The following is a 25,399-nucleotide window of genomic DNA, read 5'->3' on the forward strand; positions in this document are numbered from 1 at the left end:
CACACATATATATATATATATATATATATATATATATATAATGTGTGTGTGTGTGTGTGTGTGTGTATATATATATATATATATATATATATATATATATATATATATATATATATATATATATATATATACATATAGATATATACATACTTTAAATAATCTAAACACTGAAATGTCTGTGTTGTGACCTGTCTACATTACCAAGGAAACATCTTGAACATCTTATTTCTCATGCTGAGAGACATAACCTCAGAGCATGTCAGGGTGACACAGTTACTATGTGAGGAGTGAAAGCTGTGCCTACATTAACAGTGTTAAGCCAAAAGCATTTTGGGTCTGTGCATCTGTGTGGTACTCTACCAAGGGAGTGTTTTATCTTCCCTTCTGCTTGTAATGTTCTTGGATGGGATATCAAGGTGCTGATACCAAACTCTACATTTCATTATCCACTAGTGTTGCACTACCATGAAAAAAACAATCAATGCTTAGCTCCTGAATTTTTGCTGCCGGTCATTTTGCATAATGAAAACAAAACAAATGTTTTCTTATTTCATAATAATCATTACTTTTTTATAACCTTATGCATGCTCAGCAGTGCAAAAGTCAGCTTAAAAACAAATACTGCTTCATTTTATTTTGTTTTTTTTTTGTTTTATGTACTCCGTTATCCATGTCTTGTCTTCCTCTTCCAATAACACAACATCTATTACCGCATCAACAACACAAAGTACTTCATTCACATCTTAAATCCCTGCATCTTCAAACATAGTTCATCAGTGTGTCATGGAAAGTTTCTTGTTTTTCTAGAAGTATTTTAAACAATAAAGAAGGCAGGAAAATTCTTCACAGGTATGACTTATGGGGCTAAATGGAAGATAATCTTTGCATAAGCAGAAAGTTTAAGCCTGTGACCATGATCATGTTCCAGTTGGACAGTTATGGAAATTTTTTTAGTTATGTCCAAGTCAGGATTAGAGTATTTCTATATCTTTTTCTTTTCAATGTTTGTTAAATTATCACTTAAGACAGAGGCACACATACATGAACAGAAAAGAAAACAAGCCATAATAACATTTTTTCATGCATTATACATTGCATATACGTTTTCTTTCTTTATAACAGCTGTTGTCATACACTCCAACATTACATATATTGCATAATTCCAGCATTATCTTAAACCTCATTCCTATGCCTGAACATCATTTTGCATGTATTGTTCCCAGAACTTACATTTATTTCTATGTAATTTGCTACTTACCTTTTTTAAAAAGCTCTCTTCAAGTTATTTTACCTCTTTAACAATACTCAGTACTTTAATAGCAGTTGGTTTAAATTTCAATTTCCCTTTTCAGATAATTGCTTTTTTGGCTTTAAATTCAATAAGGGATGTCTAGGCAGTTCAAATCCTGTGTCCCAGTGCGAAAGAATCATTTCCTCAGTTACAGCAATTTGCACCCCCCCCCCCAATATTTCTGACAGACTAGTTCTGTAGCATAGTTTTAAAATCTGCCAGCTTATCACACTCCCAAAAACACATTCCCCAGTTACCTCTCTCTTCCATCACACCTCCAGCATTTGATATCTATCTGAAGAAAACCATGCCCTACTAAATACACCCCTTTAAACAGCAGCTTCTATTCTGGACTTTATTTAAATCTCTGCTAGAGCTGGTCTTTCACTTAGGACTCCCCATCCCTTTCCCTTTGCTTATACTCTGATATCAATCCCTAGTAGGGAAGGCAATCTCTAACCTGCAATATAAACTTATGCTTGACCTCGTCCCACTCTATAACCTTTCCTTCTCTAGTTATTTGCTCTCAGTATCTTGGTTCCTTTACCAGTTTACTCCAGTAAATTCAAACCCCATCCTGCCTATTTTCTGTACTTCTACTTGCAGCTGTCCCTGCTGGAAAATCTCTTTTCTTTAGTCCTATGTTGACTTAGTTTTTAGAATATTTTCTGTAGTTTTACGAATATAATACTCCATACGGTTGTTGTTATTCTTCTTAAAGATATACATAAAATGTGAAATAGATCCTTATTTCTAGAACTTCTCCATTTCATTATCATCCATTTCCACTATGATTTATAACATTTTGCTTGTGTTACATATATGAACCTTAACTGCATAGCCCTAAACTCTTTATACAAATCAGGTAATCCTAAATCACCTTTATTTATAGGAGGGATCATCTTATCCCACTTGTCCATTGTCGTCCTCCCCTTCCAAATAAATTCCTTCATCTCTTTATTAATTATTGTCCAAAACCTCTCTGATGGACAAAAATCTGCCTGACCCATATATAAAATTAAAGGGATTAAAAACATTTCACTGCTTGTATCTTACTATCCATATCCATAGACAAGAGCATCCTTTTTTTCAATTTTTGTAATATCTTTTGTTTAGTCTTTTCCCACATATTCTTAGCTGGCATAACTGAATCATTTGTAATCTATACACCCAAGTACCTCATCTTATTATATTCCAATAAGTATGAGCATTGCTGAACCAGTTCATGCTTGGGTACATAATTTACAGTCATAGCCTTTGATTTATTGTCATTAATTTTATATCTTAAGTAGACTTGAAATGATCTGAAAATGTTCCACAACACAGAAATGTCCCTTTCTTGATGTATTGTATACAAAATAATATTGTCCACAAATAAAGCCAACTTTTTTGTTTGCCATACCAATTATATACTTGAATTTTTGAGTCCCTTGTTTTCTTTGCCAAATGTCTCTAAATATAAAGTAAACAACAAAAGCTTGTTCAGTGTTCTTGCTATATGACTGCTGGTTTTCATCTGATCACTTGTTTGAAGCATTTCTGCAGGGATTATTGTATGTAAGGCCTTTGGTTAGGCCTTTTCCATTATTATACATTATGTTATTTTGAAGAGTTGCTTTTGGGTTACTAATTCTTTGGGGGTGTGTAGCATTAACTTGTGTGTGACACTGGAAATAGTCCAGGCAGCCTTCAATAGCTGCAGAAGCCTGCTGGGGTATGTCATGGACTGAAGATAGAGTTTTGGCTAAACAAATAAGGGTGGGATCATTAGAATAGTGTGCAACAGATTAAATAGTAATGGGCCAAGTATAGATCCCTGTGGGAGGCCCTCACAGAAATAGGTGAGAAGGAAGAGAAGTGAAGTTCCTACTTTCTAGATTGTTGTCTATTGAACAAGTAACTATAAAACCACTGAATTGAGGACTCAGACTGAGAGAGGAAAGTTGATGTAGTAGTTTGCGTTGACAGACAGTATCAAAAGCTTTGGACAGATTGTGGAAGACAGTGGACGCCAGATTGCCATTATTCTTATTTTGGTTTACTAAGTTGTTGAAGCCCAGTAAGGTAGAGGTAGTGCTATGATTAGGTCAAAAATTGTCCTGAGCTAAAGAAAGAGGATTATTATCAAAGGCAAATGTTAAGAGTTGTGCTTGGATACATTTTCCAGGATTTTATATAGTGGTGACAACATTGCCATGGTCCGATAAGTTTTAATGTTCATAAGATGGTCCCTCATCCTTTCTTATACAAAAGTACAATATATGACTTTTTCCAGAGTACTGGCATGTAGTTTTCTTTGACAGAAAGGTTAAGGAGAAGGAAAGCAGGTAAGCTGATGCATCAGCAGCTAACTTGATGTATTTTACGTGTAACTGGTCTGATGCTAAGGTTGTAGGTTTTAGGCTGTGAAGCTTTTTTATTTATTTTTTTATGGAGATAAGTACTGTTTTAAGAAAGAATGTGGTGCAATGGTTATCACTGTAAAGAGTAGTGTGACGATTATCATTGTGATATAGAATATTTCATATAGAGTTACTTACATTTTAACCTAAGGATGTTACAATTTGGATGAAGTGCTGATTAAACTGAGAGGCCATGATCTCCTTGTGCTGTTGAGATTAAGGTGTGGGTTGGGTAATTCTTCCAGGATCAAGGAGCATGTTTATGGTATTCCAGAAAAAGTTTTGGATTTGACTTCTAAGTATCCTAAAATCTGGTATAATAGGTTTTATTGTGTTGTTTGATGGGATGTTTTGCTTGATTCCTGAGAAGCCTATACAGTTGTAGATTTATCAACATTTTATTGCAATTCCAAGCATTCCAAACTTTGTCTCTAACTAGCATAAGTTCATTAATATTTCTACTAAGCGACATAGCTGGTTGAGACTTTACTCCTTCAGTTCTAAGAGGGGGGAAAATTGTAAAGGATATTTAGGAAGATGGTACTGAATTCAGTAACAGCATTGTCTAGGGGTAATATTTTAAGAATATTCCAATTGCACAGTTTTACCATACTGATAAATGTTTTGGCATTGATTTGGGAGAGGTTTCTCACACTATTATAGTGAAGTTTATAGAGGTTTTGTGTATTACATCAAATTAAAAAGGTTGGTCGAGGTATTACGTCTAATTAAAAAGGTTGGTCGGTGGTGACTTTAGTGAGTCAGGTACTTATGTTGTTAGATGCTATCTTTTGGTTTGAGGTGAGGATCCAGCCTATTATGGATTTTCTTTATGAAGTTTGTTGTATCTGGTTGGTTTATCTATCAGTTTTTGAAAATCATACAGTTGGATAGTTTTCAATGGGTTATTTGAGTTGATTGAAAGCCAGTCTTTGTTTAATCCTCCCATAATGGTTGTTTTGTTTTAATAAAATTGGAGACCCTCAACAGGATATCTTCTAATATAATATTATTTCCTGGTGGTAGGTATAGACCTACATTGACTATGGATTTGTAGTTGTCAGTTCTGTGTTCTGATAATTTGTTATAGTGAGGTGGCATACAGAAATAACATGTTATGTTTCTGTACTATGGCCATAACACTGGCCATTTGATAAGTTGATCTTTTCTTAGGATGATATAGGCAGGGAGAAGGATCTCTTTACCCTTTGTCTAAGGTTTTAGTCAGGCTTCTGTGGCTACTAAGATGACAGGAAAGTACAAGCCTATCCAAGTATGTATTTCAGGGAGTTTGTTGTGAACGCTTCTAAGAATGAAATGTAATAATTTAAAGCCAATGTGCTTTTGCTGGTTACTTGGTAGTATTACAGTGATGGTTAGGGGGCTGCTGTGTTTAGATGGAGGGATGAGTAAGACCAGAGTTTGGGTGAATGTCTCCACAATGATGTAGTGAAATGACAGAGTGTTGCTAGAGATACAAAAAATTTGTCTTAGCCTTCTGTGTCTTGTTGGCCATCTGAGGATTGCTGGGTTATAGTATGTGAATGAATGTTTAAGTACTGTAATAACAGTACATTGTATAGAGCAGGGGGTAACAGAGAAGTAGGGGTGTGTAATGTAATGGGTGGGGCTCGATGTAGATTGCTTTGGTAGGAAGTGTATGGTGGTGATGACAGTAGTAGTAGTAGTAGAAGGAAAAGGAGCTGGAGTGGTTTCATGGGGTTTTGGCTAGGATTCAGAAACAGGGATGGAGAGGCTGGACTTAGAAGTTGCCCATCTTATTTATAAATGGTGAAAAATATGGAGAGAATGCTAAAAAGGAAATTGAAAAAGAAGGATATGAAGAAAATGGTCTGAGCTGTAGGGGACGGCTGAGAAGGTGAAAAGTGGTCACAACTGTAATTTACAGTGTATACAGTGCTGTGCACAGAAAGGGCTTACGTGAACTGGAAGGTGTATGCCTTCCAGAAGGAAAGATAGAATAGTTGTTGTGGTATGTCAGAGATGGTTAACTAATATTGGCTAAAATGGTACATATAGGATGGCTTTGGTGATGTCAGCTGTGGTGATAAGTTGAAAGTAGATAAGATGTTGACTGGAGAAAAATGAGAAATGGGTGGTGTAATCACTTGTATAAAAGAGGTTGAAAGGGGTGTGAGAACTGGGGGTAGGGAAGGGGAGTAGAGTGAGTTTGAGTGTATCAAGGGTATCTGGAGTGGGGCCATAACTTGGTGAGCAAAATGGATTCTCCAGAAACTATGTGATACAAAAGAGCTGGCTAGGTAAACAAGCAATCGTTGGTAAAATAGCTGTGAAACAAATAGCTAAAATGACCATTAACAGCAAAGAATTATATCAATAGCAATAAAGTAGATATGGTGTAGTGATCGTCATTATAAGATAGATAAAACAAATCCTAGGCAGTGCAATTCTGAACTGTCAGTACTGATAAAAAGCAAGGGCAAAGGACATAGTTTATAAACTTTCAAAGAATATATAAAAAGAGAATGGAGTGTATATAGGGAATGGAGAGGGGTTTTGACTTTGCCTCCCCCCAAGCCAAGTTACTGCACACAGACTATAGTTAAAATTAATGGAAATAATACAAACAGTATGGGTTGGCACTGCTGTTTTACTGATGTAGATGTTGAGAATCCTGTTTTCTTACTGCGAAAGAAAATATGTGTGTTTGTTTTTTCTACAATTAAACTGGTGAAACAGCATGTCTGCGTTGTGTGTCCAATTCATTAAGGGTGCCTTTTGGAGTTTACAAGTTATTGGTGGTGCCTTGGTGTACTATTTGGTTTTCTTGTTTTTTTACTATTACTTGTTATCCTGCAGATAGCATTTTTCTCTGAATCTTATCAGCATAAAGTATAGTATGTCTACTCTTACGGAGGTGGGTCCTGAGCAGTCTGGCAACTCTGTGGATGAGGAAAGAATAAAATAAATATTTTACTTAATTAGGAGTTATTAATACAATTGTACAAATGTCAAAAGGATGCATAGATATGGGGAGAGATCTTGAGAGACAGAGAGATTTGAAACACAAAGATCCACCATAAATGGAGCAGAGCCAAGGCATTCACTGAGCTGTGGTTGCCCACAGTGGCTTGTAAAATGACACTGAGCTGAGCTTTTGCAAGGTGGCTGTTAATGATATGATTTTGAAAATAAACTTCAAATAGCAAGTTTTACATAAAGTATCAGCAGCAGCTTCACCATTTTTAGAGGACAATGCTTCCTTATATTATTACAAACTGAAAATGGTAAAGTAAAAATACATTTATTTCACTGTCTTCAGTTTTTTATTTCTTTGCATTGTAGCCATTAGTCTTCTTTTTTGTTTACTTTGGGTTACAAATTTTAAACGACTTCCATATCTTTGTTATTCTAGTTGAATTAGTAGTTTGTTTCCCAGTTACAAATGTAGTACTTGCAGAAAATTCTCTGTACTGCGCACACACTACACTATGTGTTGGAATGATTTTTTACTTTATTTTTTCCATCCTGTAGTCTATCGGTCTGCCTGTTGCCGATCAATCAGCCTTTTCATTTCCCAATTCTAGAATAAATATCATGGTGGTGTCAAGAGTCAGCCAATTGCAGGCCATCTTCTAAGTGGGTAGGGTATTTTTGTCTTAACCTTTTCACCTCAGAGGTGACGGGTATTTCCTACTGAAGCATACGCCTGCAGTGTATGCCTGCTTTATGTCTCTGTCTCCCACCCTCTCTCTCTCACACACAGACATACACACATTCCTGAATGAGGGCATGAACACTGTTTGGTGGCGCTAAGACCCTTCATTATTTTCCTGGGATCTTTCCTACTGTCAGACTAGCAACAGTAGCCCAAGGTACAGTGATATAGCAAGCTGGCTCACCTCTCTTCCCTTGGAACAGATGACCAACAGCTACAGCCAATCACTCTCACCTCTCTCTCTCTTTCTCTCTCTCTCTGCTTGCTCCACAGTCATTTGGGCCACTAGTCAATTCATTTCAAATGAGGTGCAATGAGGGTTCCTGCTGTCTGTACCACAGAACAGGCTACATTATGAATCTACATAATTCTACATCCATTATGTCAATTCCTTTTTAGGCTCTCCCTATTGCAATGCTTTTCTGCATTTTTATATGGTGTTTAAAATGCTATACCACAAAAAAGTGTACCAGAGTTCAAGAATCTCTGAACTGCAAATAAATATCATTTGAAACAATTTGTTTGACATAACTTGCATCACCAATGCACAAAGAAGACACCATATTTGCAAAGCAGAAAATTGAAGTATTGGATTTCTTATAAAAAGTAGCAGAACCACTTTTGTTGCAGGGTATAATAGCTAAATAAGCTAATATCATTACAGAAGAATACCTACATTTATGTACCAACTGCTTTTTTCTATTCAGCTTATTAATGCAGCTAATACTGACTGCTTTATTAAAGTTCATTGATAACAATCTCCAACACAGACAGAGAGGCCATAACATACCAACAATGACTGATCACTATGTAGTCCTGCTGAGGAAAACAGCCATACTTACCATAAGAAGCCCTTTGTATGCATAAACAATGCCAAGCCAGATGGTCATGTGAGTATTCTCACAGTGTTCCAAGAAAGGAATAATAGCAATGTCTCTACCTGCAGGGTCCGGCTGCAAGAGAAAAAAGAAAACAACTGCGTTAAAGCTTACACTTCAAACAGTTTGATAGTTTTATTCAGTCCTTCTAAATCATTAATGCAGAAAGTCATTTGCTGTTTAAAGGCATGGCAGACATTTTATAAGGGGCCCAGAATATTGTGATGTAATTGCTCAGAAAGAGAACAATTATTATTATTTTTAATTTTTTTAGTCAGATTATGACACTTTCTTCAGCTGGCAGACTGATGAATTCTGATTCTGCTAGGAACACAACTGGCAATTAAGCTTTCCACTATGGCATGCAGGCCATGAAAGTTTGCAGTATGCCCTTCTATGGCAGTGCACCCATGACTAACTGACACTACATTATGACGTATGAGTCTTTATTCTAGTAAGGCACAATTTCTGACAGAAAATTCAAGCTGTTAGTACCAAGGGAGGGGAGGCATCAATTGCAGATAGTGTCTGAGCTTCCTTTCTGTAAGTGTAACATACAGTACAATACAGAGGCCTAGCATAGGTCCCACAGATGGTCTCAGCACAAGAGCATAGTATGTTATTCATTGCTGGATATAAGGTATCCTATGTTGGTGCATTGTTCTGGGGGAGGGGTGAAAGCAAAAGAGTTATGGAACACGGAATCTGGACAATCAAAATTGAAAATCAAATGCAATTTGGACGATTGGATGGGTAACCGTATATTCACCCTGGAGGTTCCACCTGTGTCCCTCATGGACAGAGTCATTAGGTGCTGATCATGGAAATAAGGGTAGAACTCAGTTAGGTTGTAAGGGCCATAGGACCATTAGCCTATGGAGGGGTGAAAGTAAAAGAGTTATGGAACATGCAATCTGGACAATCAAAATTGAAAATCAAATGCAATTTGGATGGTTGGATGGGTAACTGTATATTCACCCTGGAGGTTCCACGTGTGCCTACTAACTTCCCATGATCCTATGAACATACTTGGGTCTTTCTTATGAATCTGTGTGTCAAAATAAAATTAGCTGGAAACCATCTTAAAAGTTCCAATGCTGTTCGTCTTGCAGTGGTTCCTTGCCTTTTCTTCAACAGCAAAATTCTTTCTACATCAGGCATATAATGGTTTCTGATTATTCTTTAATACAACTGATTTTATCATTAAACTCATTTAGTGAATTATAATAAAAATAAAAACATCCAAATGAGTTCAGGACATCTCAGTATGGCTTAAAATACGTTTACAAATATTTAAACAGTCAGCAATTAAGTCCATATGTATTCCTGCAACAATAAGCAGTAATGGTGAGAAAAATGTTACACTAAATATATGATGCAGTGATTCAAAACTGCCCTCAGGAACATAATGTAATGCAGAGGAGAAAGGGAAGAGAAGAAAAGCCCTAATGGAGATGTGAAAAGTCAGCAAGCAAAGGAGAGGAGTTGTGCTGACATTGAATTCATCCTCAAGTCTTGGTGAGTACCTTCGCGAGGTAGACCCTGTTTTTCACAAAATCTCACCAAGGCTACACTGATATATAGACTGTATTTATATAGCGTATATCATGGACAGAAGTAAGTCAAAAACAAAAAAGATAGCTGGGTGCACAAGTCGCAGGATAAAAAAGTGCCCAATCCCGGTAGGCACACTGGTGCCAGGACTGGAAAAAATGACAGTGTAGAATCCTGAAAAATCTGGAAACATTCCTACAATGGAGCCAGGTTAAGCCCAAGGGGGTGGCCCCCCTGTTGTAGAAAGAAGTATCAGTCCACAAAAATCACAAAAACTGATAGGCTAAAGAAGAGCCATAAAGATGACAGAGTGGACTATTGAGGATAAGAAAGAAATTATGTACTGTTACTATTATGCAAAAAGCCCAGAATTACCAGACAGACACTACACAAAGAGATTAAGAGATAAATCAGAGGAAAGAAAAATACTTTCACAGGAAAAACTGTCAGAAGATTCAAATAAAAATTTGTGTTCATTAATACAACATATTTTTGAAAAACAGCATATAGCTCAAGAAACTTTGATCTGTTTGGGAAAAGAAGCATCTGAGGAAGTGAAAAAATGTAAACAACAAAACCTAGACATTTTTGAAAAGTATAAAAAAGAAATATGGACATGGGAAAGAAAGAGAGATTTCATATGGTGCAATATGTATGCAACGGAGAAAAGCTGTGTTAACTAATATACAGAAAGCAGTCACAAAGATAGTTCAAGAGACATATAGGCAAAGGCATCCAGATATGGAAAATTTCACAATAAAAAATTAATATCACAAAGATGGAATATGGAAAAGAAGATTAGTAAAGTAGAAGTTAAAGAAGTTGAAGTTATGGAGTATCTGCGGAGTGAAGGATTTAATGTAGAAAGTCTAACATAGACTGCATCACAGCATGATGGAGTGAGCCCCCAAAGTAAGGAGAAGCAGGAAGATCAGGAGACATCTGAAGAAGAAATAAAAGAAAAAAAAAGAGATTTAATACGGTGTAATATTTATGCCAAGGAGAAAGCAAAACTAAACAATACAAAAAGAGCAGCACCAAAGATATTTGAAGAGAAATGCAGGCAACGGAATCCAGACATGGAAAACTTTACAATACAAAAAAATCAGAAGACAAAGAGAAAAGTAGAAAAGGAGATTAGTAATGGAGAAGTTCAAGAAATAGATACTGAGGTCATGGAGTACCTGCAAAGTGAAGGATTCAGTGTAGAAAATCTAATGCAGAAAGCACCACAACAGGATACAGCAATGGATATCCAAATTAAGTGGAAATCAGTGGAACAGGAAACAATTGGTCAGGTGCCATATCAAGATATTTTGGAGCCTTCCACAAGAAACCAGTATAAACGTTCACTTGAAGCTAGACAGCAAGGGAAGGAACAGGAGACTGCAGAAACTCTGATGCAGTTAATGTTGAGGAGTGCTAGGCCAGTGAGTTCTCATATGACAGAGCAATGGATGGCACAGGATGAAACTGAAGATAAGGTGCCACAGGAAGATGCTATAGAACTTTCTACAGAATGCCTGCAGGAAGTTGAAAACAAAGGATGTGCCCTAAGTCTGGAAGAATATGAACTAAGGGAAGAGTTGCTTGATTTAATGAACATAGATAGATATATTAAAATCAATGAAAGAAATAGACTGTAGAAGGTCAATAAAATCCCAAAAGTCAGAAGTCTGATCAAACAAATGAACACAGTAATTAGGGCTGTCCATAGAAATCCATGCGATACAACAGAAGTAAACAGGATATGTTACTATGTAGCTAAAGTAATAACTGATAAAGTTCTACCACAAGAGCACAGGGTAGTGAGGCAAAGGAAGGGGAGAAATCAATTATCATCATGGAAGTATCAAATAGAGAAAAATATAAAGCAATTAAGACAAGAAGTATTGCTGTTAGAAGACTATAGAAGAGGGAATAGATCAACAAAAATACTAAGAAAGATAGATGTGATACAAGCAGTGCACAGTATTAAAACAGACCAGGATCTATCATGCACTATTGCAAATAATAAATTAAAAATTTCAATACAGGTGGAAAAACGTAGAAGATACACGGATAAATATAAAGGAAAAATACAAAATAGGCAATTTAGTGATGACTCAAAAAAGTTTTATAGAGAATTGAGAAACAAGGTAAAAGGAATTGAAAGACCACCAAAAAAAGAAGAAATAGATGCATTTTGGAGAAGTATCTATGATGATCCTGTGGAACATAACAAAGATGCTAAATGGACAGAAGAAGTAAAAGAAAGAATAAGAAGTTTAAAGGTACACAATATGAAATGGGATGATGTAACAGTCAGAGAGATTGAAACAAAGTTAAGAAAAGCCTCTAATTGGAAAACTCCAGGCCCAGATGCAGTGCCTAAGTTTTGGTTAAAAGTATTGACATCTTTGCATGAAGACTTAACCATGAGTAAGAACTATTTATATGCGCACCCCAAACAGGCACCAATCTCGCTAACAACAAGTAAAACAATGCTCCTACTTAAGGATGAACAAACAAGCTAACCCAAAAATTATAGACCAATAACTTGCCTACCGATGATGTATAAACTATACATGGGAATTGATGGTAACAAAGTTTATAGCCATTTAGAAGAAAACTCATTTATGGCAGTAGAATAAAAGGGCAATAAAAGAAAGTCATATGGAACAAAGGATCATTTGTTGATAAAGTCATAGTGGAGAACTGTAAAAAGGGGAAGAATCTAAGTATGGCATGGATTGACTACAAAAAAGCATTGATAGTATCCCACATTCATGGATTAAAAGAGTGCTTAAAAATGTATAAAATACATACTACACTGATCGACTATGTTACAGTGACCATGAAACAATAGCAGACCACTTTGCAATTAAACCACGATAAAGGACAGATAATTATCTCAGGGATAAAAATTCAAAGGGGGATATTCCAGGGTGACTCTCTGTCACCGTTGCTGTTCTGCCTTGCCCTTAACCCATTAAGCTGTTTACTTAACAGCTTAGGCCATAGCTACAATTTGGGTGCTATGAAACAACAAAGTCTAAAAACTTCTCATCTTCTATTTGTTGATGATTAAAACTGTATAGCTCATCAGATGAGGAACTGAAAGCATGGCTGCGGGTTGTCAAAACTTTTTCAGATATTAGAATGTCATTTGGCCTTGATAAATGTGCAAAAGCAATCTTTAAAGGAGGAAAACTGCAGCACCAGGAAAACATCAGTTTAGAACAAGAATGTGATATAAAAGAACGAGCAAGAGGGAGTGTATAAATACTTGGGAATTGATGAAGGATCAGCAATAAAACACAAACAAATGTGAATAAAACTTAGTAAGGAGTATTTTAGAAGACTTAAATTAATCCTAAAAACAGCATTGATATCTAGGGGCACAATCCAAACAATAAACTAATTTGCTCTTCCTGTCCTAACTTACAATTGGCCCCAAAATGTGTTGGATAGATTAGATATTAAAACAAGAAGGATGATTCATGCTCTCCAAATGATTTATAAAAATCAGTGCATACCAAGATTATATATTTCACATTCCAAAGGAGGGATGGGGCTCCTTAAAATTGATTATATGTACAGGTCTCCAACCATGGGACTCCACACATATCTGCTGACCTCATGTGACCCAAGCGTAGTGAAAGTTTTGAAACATGAGGAGAATAAATCTAAGATGACTTCCCTGCTTAATCTAGCAGAAGCATATCGGCATCAAGCAGGAATGGAAATCAAACCAGAAGTAGATAAAGCTCAGGCAGCAACTGAATGTGCCAAAAAACAAAAGGAAGAATATAAGGTGATGAATCAGATGAAGAAATGTGGAAAATGCAGAAATATAGTTGCAAGTACAGAAAACTTCTGGAAGAACCTCATGTTGATCAGGAACAAATGCAGAAATGGTTAAGGATAGGTGAATTCAAACCAAGACATGAAAGGTTAATATTGGTGGCTCAAGATAGTGGGCTACGTACATGCTGGCTTACAAAGTCTATTGAACATGTGGGAGACACAGACAAATGTAGGTTTTGTAAAACCGAACTGGAAACAGTCGCACAGCTCGTTGCTGGTTGGGACATACTAATGGCAGAAGGACTGTATACTGAAAGGCACAATAATTAATGTGGTGAGACTGTTGCACTGGGGATTGTGCAGACATTATGGTTTTGAAGTGGCTGAAAAGCACTGGAAACATGAGCCACACAGCATAATAGAAAATTATGAAATCTGCATAACATGGGATCATCTATTACCAACAATTCAAAAGACAGATGTTAGAAAACCAGATATAGTGGTCCAGGAAAAGAAGACAAGATTAGCATTGATCATTGAAATTGCCACACCCAGTGACTACAATGTCCTATGCACAGAGAGAGATAAAGTCATAAAATATCAGGATCTGCCAGCAAAAACAAGAGCAATGTGGAAGAATGATACCCAAACAGTTCCAATAGTAGTAGGAGCAACAGGTCTTATAAAAAAAGTGTCTAAAGTCTTATTTAGATATGCTACCAATACATGTAGCTCCGTACGAACTGCAGAAGGAGTCATTACTGGGTACACTGCGGGTGCTGCGAAGAGCACTTTTGGCTGACATCTAAGAGTGAAACAATACTAATTTCATGAACTTTAATCGTACTTTGACTTAGGAATGGGGTCCATTCCCGTCATGGTATTAGAAACCCAAAACATTTGGAGAAATTAATAAAAGAAAGGAAAGATATTACAATGACTGAATTTTATTTTAATATCCAGAGCATAATCAGTTCTTAGTAACCATAATCATAAAATGATTAGCTAAATACAATCTTCATTAAAGCCTTTCCGGATTGGAGAGCACTAAAACATTAGTGTTGTATGCCTCTCTCCTTCAAACAAGAACACAGACAATCTGAAGCACTTGGTGACTAAGAAAGTGTACTAGCAGTAATGGTTAAGCCATGCGGTACTCTAATTTTCTGAATGACCTCACTGAAAATTACCAGATTTCATAAGTATCATTAAATATTTCTTAGGGTGTGAGGAAAATAAATAACTAACTATTCTGAGTTATTTTCTCCTGCATAAATTAATACTGGCAAATTATTTGTTTTGAGAGAAAAGTTAATGTTTTTTTTTTGTGCTGCCATATCTGCTCTAATTTTGCTCATGGTTTAAGATCCACAGTAGTTAGAAGCATTTTTGTCCTGTCCTAAGTACCTAGAGGTCCTTTTCTTCCACAGTGTTACCGAGCTATACCTAGTGTATATCCCTTTCTGTGAAGCTCAGTTCAGCATGTATTCCATTTCACTTTTTGGTTTCAAACTCTATATTTGTGCCCTTTAATGCAAGTACGTTAAATCATTCTGTGTTTTATTTTTTGCATTGTTCTTATTATATATGTTATCAGCTATGTATAACCTAATTTCACCCCATCACTACTATGTTTCATGGAGCTACATGTAACTCATGTGGTGGAGCAAAGATCATTAAAAAAGCCTGATTATAGACTTTAAAACTGTGCTGATGCTTTTCTTGTAGACTGCTGTCTGTAATGTCTACATAACTCTCCTCATAAAACATATGCAGTTCAGTGGCTACTAATCTTATCTGTCCTTCTTGGATCCTTCTACCTGTACATATACAATGTACGATGTCATCTGGTCTGCATCCTGTGTTGACAGAAGTGAGAAAAGGTTTTAGCTTTGTCCCAGCCAAAACTTCACCCATTTCCCAGTGTTTCTAAATGTGAATGCCATCTTAAGTAAGTCAAATATACGTCAACCCAGGCTGCAGTCATTGCACAGCCCTGTTCCTGTTAATTTTAAATCAACACTTCTGCACCATTTATATCATGTTGCTTTCCCCTGATCTTTTTATGGTTTGAATGCAGAAGAGAATTATTCGCTGAACGCCTGTTTGATACCTTTTTTTTGCAGCCCATGTTATTTTTTAAATCCCATCATTTAGTCTGTCTCATTTACTCCATCCATATGTGTTTGAAGAAATCTTTTTCCTCTAGCTTTAACATGTCTTTGCAGCCTTCTTTCTTGGAAACCTGGCTTACTCTGATTTAACAACCTTTCTGGTTACTGAATGCATAACTTTGTCACTGTCCTTCTGCCTTCCCTTTCAAAATTTTCTGAGTAATGTAGTCAGGTTTCCTTCCACTCCAGTTTTTTTCCCCAGTGTGCTTCAGTAACCCCTCCTACACACAATGAGGTTCAAAATATTCTCTGCTCATGTTAACCCAGGAAGCTGTATCAAGAAAATATACTGAAATGCTTTTCAGATGGCTTGCCTCTTGTCTCCTGTGGTTGCTGAGATGCTTCAGCATATCCCAGGAAAACTATAATTTCCAGTCCTGACAATTGCATTTTTTTCTATAAATTCCCTTTAAATTTGTTTTTGTTCTGACTGTTATCAATTGATCATAAACTGTTGCAAACAAAGGACGTTTTAAGGCAAACTACAAGAGTGTATATCACCTGTACATAATTCAGAGTAGAAAAATAAAACAGTATACACTAAAGGGGTGCATGGATTGTGATTATTACATTTTCAGCTACCAGTGAAAACAATTTTCATAGGTTCATAGATTAGTACTAGGCTAACTGCCCTTGTGGGCTATTTTGAGCCTAGCCAATTACCCCCTGTGAGAATCAAACCCTGCATCGTGTGCCTGTAAGGTAAGCACCTTAACCATTAAGCCAACCTCCCACCCTCTTGCATCTTGCAGTCATATTTTCATTTAAACTCAGACCAAGATTTGCTTTGTTCTTTTAATCAAATTTTCATTTACACAGAGAGATAAAAGAGAAATTGTGTGTTAAAGGATAAAGAAAGACATTTGAATTTCAAGTAATATAATCAGTTCAGAAATGAAGACAGATTCATGTTAAGACTTCAATTTTCAAGTAATAATTCAATGTGTATTTCTAAATGAATATGCACAGTTGTAGATAAAAGGTATGCCTCTTTTTCATTATTTTACATATGAGAAACAAGATGCTTTTGTCTTAATTGATGATAGTTTTAACTAATTAACAGATGTAAGAACAACATATTTAAATACATTTCTTGAAACATTTAAATGAATTAGTCATAAAGAGGTGCTAATTTTGTTTTATACTATGTAGCCAATGGAGGAAAAACAGTGAGTCATATTCATACAGTAAAAGTCCGGATTTGTTTAAATTTTATGAATTTTTATCCTGGTGCCCTACCTGTAAAATATTGTACTATGTTAATGGTGAATTGTAAATGCCATAGGAAGTAGCCAAAGACAGACATGCAACTCATTTTATTATATTCATAATTTTTCTGGTGCCTTTGCATAAGCAGTCTAAACCTAATTTCTGAAAAGCCCAGGAGATGCTGGTAGCACAGCTTAAAGGCACACTAGAGATTTTTGTTTCATATGATGATTTTAATCTAACATTTGACTAAAGTTCAGCTTTAAAATTAACGTCTGCAGTATTGAGTGATCTATTCATAACAAGAAAAGACAGAGAATGGGCTGCAAAGTGGTGGGGGAATAAGGGAACAGGAGGCAATAGGAAAAAAAAACAACAAAAAACAAAAACAGATAGACCAAGGTTTCATTATTCAAAGAAAAACGTGTGTGTGTAATATGTGTTTATATGGGTCTACTTTGAATTCCCAAACTACCAGTGGACTGAACCATGAAAGACCGAGATGAGAAACCCGAAGAATCACAATCCCAAAATGTTAAAATATCGAACCCCAAAACACTGAAACCCAAAAGCAAACTTGTGCCCTACACTCCACTGAAAAAATAGCCAAAAACACAAACATTACGTCATACCATCACTGTCACACTTCCAAAAACCACTTCTACAAATCTTAACGTAAGTACACATATACAATCTAAATAACTTTCTAAATAGAAGATTAACTAACAGAAAACATAACTGTCAGCCCTTCACTACACTACCCACAACCCTATCTCCGCAGTACTATACCTAACCTAAAAAAATAAGCAATAAACACTACAACTATTTATTTCTCCTTCACATTAGCAGGGGTGCTATGCCATCCTGCACCCCCCACACCCCCTGCAAATTAAATATAACAACTCTGAGATCACACTAATGTAAGAAAAAGGATAAACCATACCGACTGCTACACTGCAGTTCTCTCTTGACAGCTTTAGTCTACCTACATACAACTTCACACACCACCCTGCCACTTCAACAAAATATCATTTAACATTATCATTGAGAAAGTTTTTTTAATTACTCGCCTCTACCAAAAACTTACACTGCCATACCACATCTTCACCTATTCTGCATATTGAATAACCATACATCATACACGCCACCATACTTTTTACATCCTAGCAAAAGACCCTTAAAAGGATAGCGCCATACAAACAAACTTACTGTCTAACTGTTATTACAATTTGCTATTCTGAGTTACAAACTTGTAAACATTCGATATTATGATTCTTTGTGTTTCTCACCTCGGTCTTTCATGGTTTGGTGTACTGGTAGTTGAGGAATTCAAAGTACAGCCGTTTTTATATATACATATATATATATATATATATATATATATATATATACACACACACACACACACACACACACACACACACACACACACACACACACACACACACACACACACACACACACACACACACACAAACACACACACACACACACCTTGCTGTTTCACATTACTTCCCAGTCTGAGTACAAGAAAAAAGTTCTCATCCAGCATCCCCAAAACACATACTTTAGGCAGCTCCCATACACATGCCAGACATGAAACTGCTGTAGTGTCAGCAGCCAGCAGAAAATAAAATATGAATGGCATAACTTCAAATGCTTCTTCTGATAAAAAATCATTGCCAGTGTGATTTCTAATTGTGTGCTGGTAATGGTTTACTTATTTACGGAGACTTCTCCCTTCTTCTATCCAGTTGGTGAGACCATGGAGTTGATACATATAAGTTTGGGTGGGTGTGGGGGAGGAGAGATTGCCCCCCCCCCAACAAAAAAAAATATAAAAAAGAGTTTTTCTTCCTTTTCGATTTCTGGCTTTTTTTGTGTTCTTTTGGAACATTAGTTTTAAGGAATTCGGTGTTTCATAGTAGAACCATTTTAGGTGTTGGTTCTGAACTGCAATATGAATTATTTCTTACCCTTTTCTATAACACATTTATATACAATTCAAAGAGACTTGATATAGAAAAGCTTGATAGTGGTGACTTCCTTTGGGCATTATAAACACTGGATGCTTTCTCCATCTGACCCACTCCACGTGCATCACTTACACTGGGCATTTGATAACTACTCAGTGCATCTCTCACCTCTGGAACTCCTGTTCCTCTTCACTCATTTCATGAAATAAATGATAAGGCATCACAGCACTCAGATTAGCTGAATGTGCTATATTGTAGAAAACATACCACTGAGCATATGTGTGTTTGCTTGGGTTGCATATTATCTGGAATCATGTCCATGTGTTGCTTTGGCTAAGTATGTCTGTAGAGTTGGGTCAGACTGCAGGGAGAAAGAGCAGAATGGAAGAACGCACATTAAAGTGTATTTCATTCTTTTTTCAAGTTAGTGCAATCTTGTATTAATAAATATTAGTAAGAATGGTGTAGGATAAAGGGGATACTTTTTACTTGGTTACTAGCTTAAGTAGATTCTTTTACTGAGCAGCTGTACAATTGCAAAAACTATCAGATCACAGTAACCATCAAATGGAAGATGCGCATACATTGTTCTGACATTAAAATATACCTTTCTGCAATCTCTGCTTACATCCTCGTCTGAAAAGTCTTTGTGATACATCATTTAAAAACAATTCTTAAACCCCGATTTATGACCAGTTCTGCATGTATGGTTTCCTGTTTTGAACTTGAGCTTTGTGAGTATAAAGTAGATATTCCCATAATGTAAGCCAACTTATTTTTTAGACTTAAAGTTTATTTGTTGGAAAACACTGCTAAAAGAATTTCTGAGGTTTTGATGTACAACAAATCCGAGTAGTCTTTCACAGTGACAAGGCAGCTCAGAGAAGTACCACTTAATGTCCTATTGTAATTTCAGCTGGTTCTGAATAATTTCATACAGCTGTCTGTCTTCTTCTCACAGCAGAAAGCCAAACTGGGGAGGCTGAAACATATCTTAGTTGCTGACAGTAAGTTCAGTCATTATATGAAAAGAAGCAGAGATATTAGAATATCTGACCATCTCAGCATCCATCATTAGAGGCATGCAACAGCTACCTGTCACCAGTTGATTGCATTTTGTTATAAAAAATTGCACAAAAAAGTGTATCATGCCAGCACATCCTGTTAGAGATAGTGTTAATTCTGTGCCATAGTTTAATAATGTCTCTACAACCACATCGGGGGTCTATGAACTGGTCATCTGCCCACTATATATTTAGCAGCAGAAGCTAAATGCTTGGTTCAGAAGCAGCAAATCATTTGTAGAGGATATCTGTATAGGATCTTGTCATTATCTTGGCTCAGTCTAACAACAGATTTCAGTTTTTTTTCTTCAGATCGCCCTTTAGAAAGTTTTTTTTTTTTTTTAATCAGATAGGCCCATTAAGCCAAAGTCTTACAATGAGCACTTCCTAGTTAAGCGGTTAGTTCAGTTATACAACATACAAGCAGAATATGAAAAAAAAATCAAACCCAGAACTTCAGAATGAAATCTGTTAGCAATATGGAGCATTAACTCTCTGTGCTAAATTGTCAAACAGATAATGATAAAAACTACAGACAGTCCATTTGACCAGCGTCTTCACCATAAAGTACTATGGGATTACTTAGCACACATGCAAAATATATCTTATTCAACTGCAAAATATAGTGAAACAGTGATTATTGGCATTGGTTTAGGCACCACATTTCTGAATGTTTATCACTAAAGTGTTGAACTTCACACATCAAGCTGTATAACTACAGTATTTTGTACTTCTTCTAGGTTTCTAACTTGTATTTGCTGGGTTTTAGCCTAACCCAAGAGTTACTGAGTTACTGTTTTGGTAGTTCCTCTTTCTTTTTTGTAAGTTTTTAGGCAAGGTTCAAATGACAAATTCACCACCATAACAGGTACAAGCAAGCAAAATCTGAGGGTAATGATACTCATTGCTAGAAGTCTAAACCTCAAAATGCATTCACTCGAGGCACTCCTTAAAATGGAGAACTTCGACATCTGTGCAGTGACAGAGACCTGGTTCAAGGCTCCAGAGAGCACCCCTGCATTACCAGGCTATAATTCATACCACACCTTTCGGCCACCTAACCTGGACTGAAACATTAAAGGCAGAAGCGTGTCTATATTCATTAAGGATATCCACACCTCCAGGCTAGTTGCTCAGCATAATGCATCCGAGATTATCCAAGTGCAACTAACTCTGGGCAAGACCGCAGTCCAAACTGTAACTTGCTACAGATCCCCCACCATGCCCCAGGATTCCCACTCCTCATTTCTTGATACACTGGAAAATATTAGGGTACAACCCAACACCCTAATAAGGGGAAATTTCAACTACCCCACCATTAACTGGGAAAACTACTCATGTACCAACTCTTTTGCTCAACATTTTCTGGAATTCATAAATTCCAACGCCTTGGATCAACTTATCCACACCCCCACCAGGGGCAGCAATATCCTGGACCTGGTCATTACCAACATGGGCGACTGGTATTCCACATCAGGGGTCAATTCCTCGTTGGTCAGATCCAACCACAAGCTAATCACCCAAGACATCCACATCCGCCCCCATCCCCCATTAGGGAAACCACTGTAAAAAATTTCTCCAAAGCTAACTTCACGCTTCTTAAGACAGAAGTGGCTAACTTAATGACACCCATGCAGACGGACAATAGAGGTACAACTGCTGAATCCTACACAAATGCACTTTATAAGCACTTACACAAGTGCATGGATCATGCTATCCCTAACAGAACCAAGATGCTATCGTCCAAAAAAGGAAAACAATCTGGTATTCCCCTGCCATAAATAACTCTACAGCAGAATAAAGAAACTGTTGCAAAAGAGTAAAATCCCATGATTGAAGAATTCCCTGGTTAGCCTCAGTAAGAAGCTGAGATCCCTCATAAAATCCTCTAAAGCTAGTTACTTAAACAAAATCGCCACTAATTCTAAAGACAACCACAAAGCATTCTACAGCCATGTCATGAATCTCAAAGGCAACACTCAGATCTGCTCTGAGTTACAGCACAATGGCACTAAATATACAGAATCAACTGATATTGCCAACATCCTGGCAGATAGGTTCAGTGCTAATTTTACCCCCCTCTCACCCCCTAAAGGGTCCATCTTTATACCGTAAGAATGCAAAGTTCCTGTAATCACATCTGCACAGGTAAAAAACACACTCTCCATAGCCAAGAACACAGTATCCATGGGACCTGACAACATCCAAGGCCTTCTACATGAACTACAGAATGAACTGGCACCCCACCTAAGCACCATGTTCAATCATAGCCTCACCTCAGGCTTAGTGTCCGCTGAATGGCTTATAGCGACGGTTATCCCACTCCACAAAGGGGGAGCCACCATGGACCCCGGGAACTACCGCCCCATTAGCCTAACGAGCCTGGTCTGCAAGGCCATGGAACGTATCATCATGGAACTTATAAACAAAGACATTGGAAATCCACAAACTCTGGACTCCACCAAGTTCAAGTTTGTAAAAGGCAGATCATGTCTCCTAAACCTAATAGAGTTCTTCGAAGCAGTCACCAAAGCCATAGACAAGGGTAAGGGGGTTCACACAGCCTATCTAGATCTCGCCAAGGCTTCTGACACCATCTCCCACTCTGGAATTATAGATAAACTCACTAAACTAGGTATAAATCCCTATGTCACAACATGAGTTGCCAACGGGCTCACTGACAAAACTCACACTGTCAAAGTAGCAGACTCCAAATCTGACTTCAGACCAGTGACAAGTGGAGTACCACAGGGTTCAGTCCTGGGTCCTCTCCTGTTTGGTATCTACTTTTCTGAAGTACAGGCTAACACAGAAGGTCTTTGGCTAACGAAGATGACTGCAAACTAGGAGCCATAATCGAAACTCTTAACGATGTGGACATCCTACAAAAGGGCCTCACTGAAACAGATGCCTAGTATCAAAGCCATGGCCTCAAGCTCAACGCCAAAAACTGCATTGTCATCCCCTTTGGTAAAAACTCTGTACCTATGAGCTACCACATAGATGGTAGTCTACTTAACACCGAAAGTGTGATAAGAGACCTTGGGACACAGGTGGACAGTAGTCTCTCCTTTGATAATCACATTGCCACAGTAGTCAGGGAATCCTTCTATGTGGCACACCTCATCACAAAAGGTTTCTCATCCAGGGGAAAAAGAGGTCATTGTTCCCCTCTACTCATCATTCATTAGAGCCATTATAGAGTGCAATGCCCCTTTTGGTATGTACCTCACAAGACATCTACAACAACTGGAAAGGCAGAAGAAATACCTCACAAAGAGGATTACCAGCCTCAAACAGATGCCCTATGCAGACCGTCTCAAAAAAACTCCAGCTTTACTCCATCTCATATCGCCTACTCAGAGGTGATCTCTGCCTAACATACAAAGCTATGTCAAACCCAGAGCTGTTGGACATGCTCCACTTAAAGAAATCCCAATCCCTCCAATCTACACGCTCTAGGGACCTAAACTTTGTCACCACAATAAACAGAACATGCTTGAGAGATAGATTCCTGTCCCAGAGACTTCCCATATTTTGGAACAAACTACCTATCTATATCAAACAAAGCTCCTCATTAGCACTCTTCAAGAAAAATCTTGATGATTGGATGGGAAATAGGAACTTCACCCCGAGGATCACCTCTGTGGCTTTGCTCGACAGGGCACAGGAGATTAATTTTCTTGGGTGGCGAAAGCCAGGGTACCTTCTTGGCTAGGCTAATATAGGCCCTAGGGCCAATAGCCTAGTACCCACCTATGAACCTATGGCTATGCAACACAATAACTGCAATTGCTTGAGAAATGAATCAAGGTGCTATAGGACATCTGACTATTGAAACATCTGTTGGAAATCTGTGTCTGCCTCATGCAGCTGCCACATTCTTATAATGGATTCTACAGCAATGATCTTTATAGTGCGGCTCCATACCTGTTTGAGTTACAACAGACTATTGCTGTAGTATGGACAGCTTTTCACCATACCAGTTTTAGAGCATGGAAGGTCCTCCTTTTACAAAACGAAAACAGTTATTTGTGTTCTGCAGTATTATAGTTACCAGTTACTGCTCTGATTAACCATGTTTCTTTTTCCTGCAGTATTTAACCATATGTTTCTTGCTAAAAGAAATGAAAATGAAACATAATACTGTTCTATGAGGTGTATACTAACTGATGTTATGTATAGCCATAGCAGATCATGTGCACACTGTCCTTCTACAGAAGGTTGAAAACATGGACTGATTGCCGACTGATATTATTGAACAAAAAACACTTTGCGGTAGTTCTGTGCCTGCAAACGTCTGGTCCACAAAATATTCACTAGAGTAAACATATCATGGTCATTTCTATTTCTTGGTTTAATAAGATCTGGAGGTTGTTACATTTTTCACACTGCAATTGAGAAGATAGTGACAGTAACCAGAAGGTATTTTCTGCAGAAACAAAAATTTCCTCTTTTAAATTAAGAAGCTGCTAGATGTTATCAGAGTGATGAGACGAGACAGAGATGACAATATTGTCATTAAATTGCTAAAAATAATAAATGTGTTTATTATCAGTGAAGTAAAACAATCAGACTTGTTTTTAAACAGAAACCAGATTATATTGGTTTGCACAAGTATAAATGTGCATGCATATATATATTTATTTATATACACGCACACACACACACACACACACACACACACACACATATATATATATATATATATATATATATATATATATATATATGTGTGTGTGTGTGTGTGTGTGTGTGTGTGTATGTCTGTGTATATATATATATATATATATATATATATATATATATATACATATATATATATATATATATATATATATATAGTCTGCAAACAGGGAAAAGTACAGCTGAACAAAGCCTGTTTATGACTGAGACCTTGAAATGTTTTGGTTATATGGAGAGTCAGCGATATATTACTAGTGTGATACTTCTTATCTTTTTGTTAATTTTTTTTTTTTTATTTAATTGCAAATACTGGAGTTATTTTCCGCCATAATGTAATCAAAAGCCTAATAGTAGTAGATGGTAAAGGTTAAATGAAAACTGTGTTTTTTTAATCTGTGCAATTTAGCAATTATGATAATACTGCATCGTGGGATTATAGTCAGTGACTGACACTTTCTGTACAAGGTAGCATTGTTCAACAGATTAAATACAGTGAACATGTGTTGGACATGACATACTGCTTGAAGAACAATGTAGATGTAAACTTTAGACCATGGAAAGCTGCCATCATATATAAGCTGGTGAGATGGAAGTTATTTGTTGTCTGTTTGCTGCTTACTTGAGCAAACTAATTAGGCATTTAACATTGGGAGTGCCCTTTCTTACAACTAAGAAT

At 36.9% G+C, this 25,399-nt stretch overlaps 1 protein-coding gene across 2 annotated transcripts in view; it reads right to left on the reverse strand.

Moving 5' to 3' along the window:
• The window catches only part of GABBR2 (gamma-aminobutyric acid type B receptor subunit 2), a 3,943,409-nt gene that overhangs the window by 114,253 nt on the left and 3,803,757 nt on the right, over positions 1-25,399 (reverse strand). For both annotated transcript variants that reach the window (XM_044064587.1, XM_044064586.1), the window contains exon 14: positions 8,236-8,346. In XM_044064587.1, the coding sequence (XP_043920522.1) occupies positions 8,236-8,346 (111 nt within the window). The remainder of the gene's footprint in view (positions 1-8,235; positions 8,347-25,399) is intronic.

The sequence above is a fragment of the Protopterus annectens genome, chromosome 3.part0 (genome assembly GCF_019279795.1).
Source record: "Protopterus annectens isolate FY-2018-M chromosome 3.part0, PAN1.0, whole genome shotgun sequence".
NCBI lineage: Eukaryota > Metazoa > Chordata > Ceratodontiformes > Protopteridae > Protopterus > Protopterus annectens.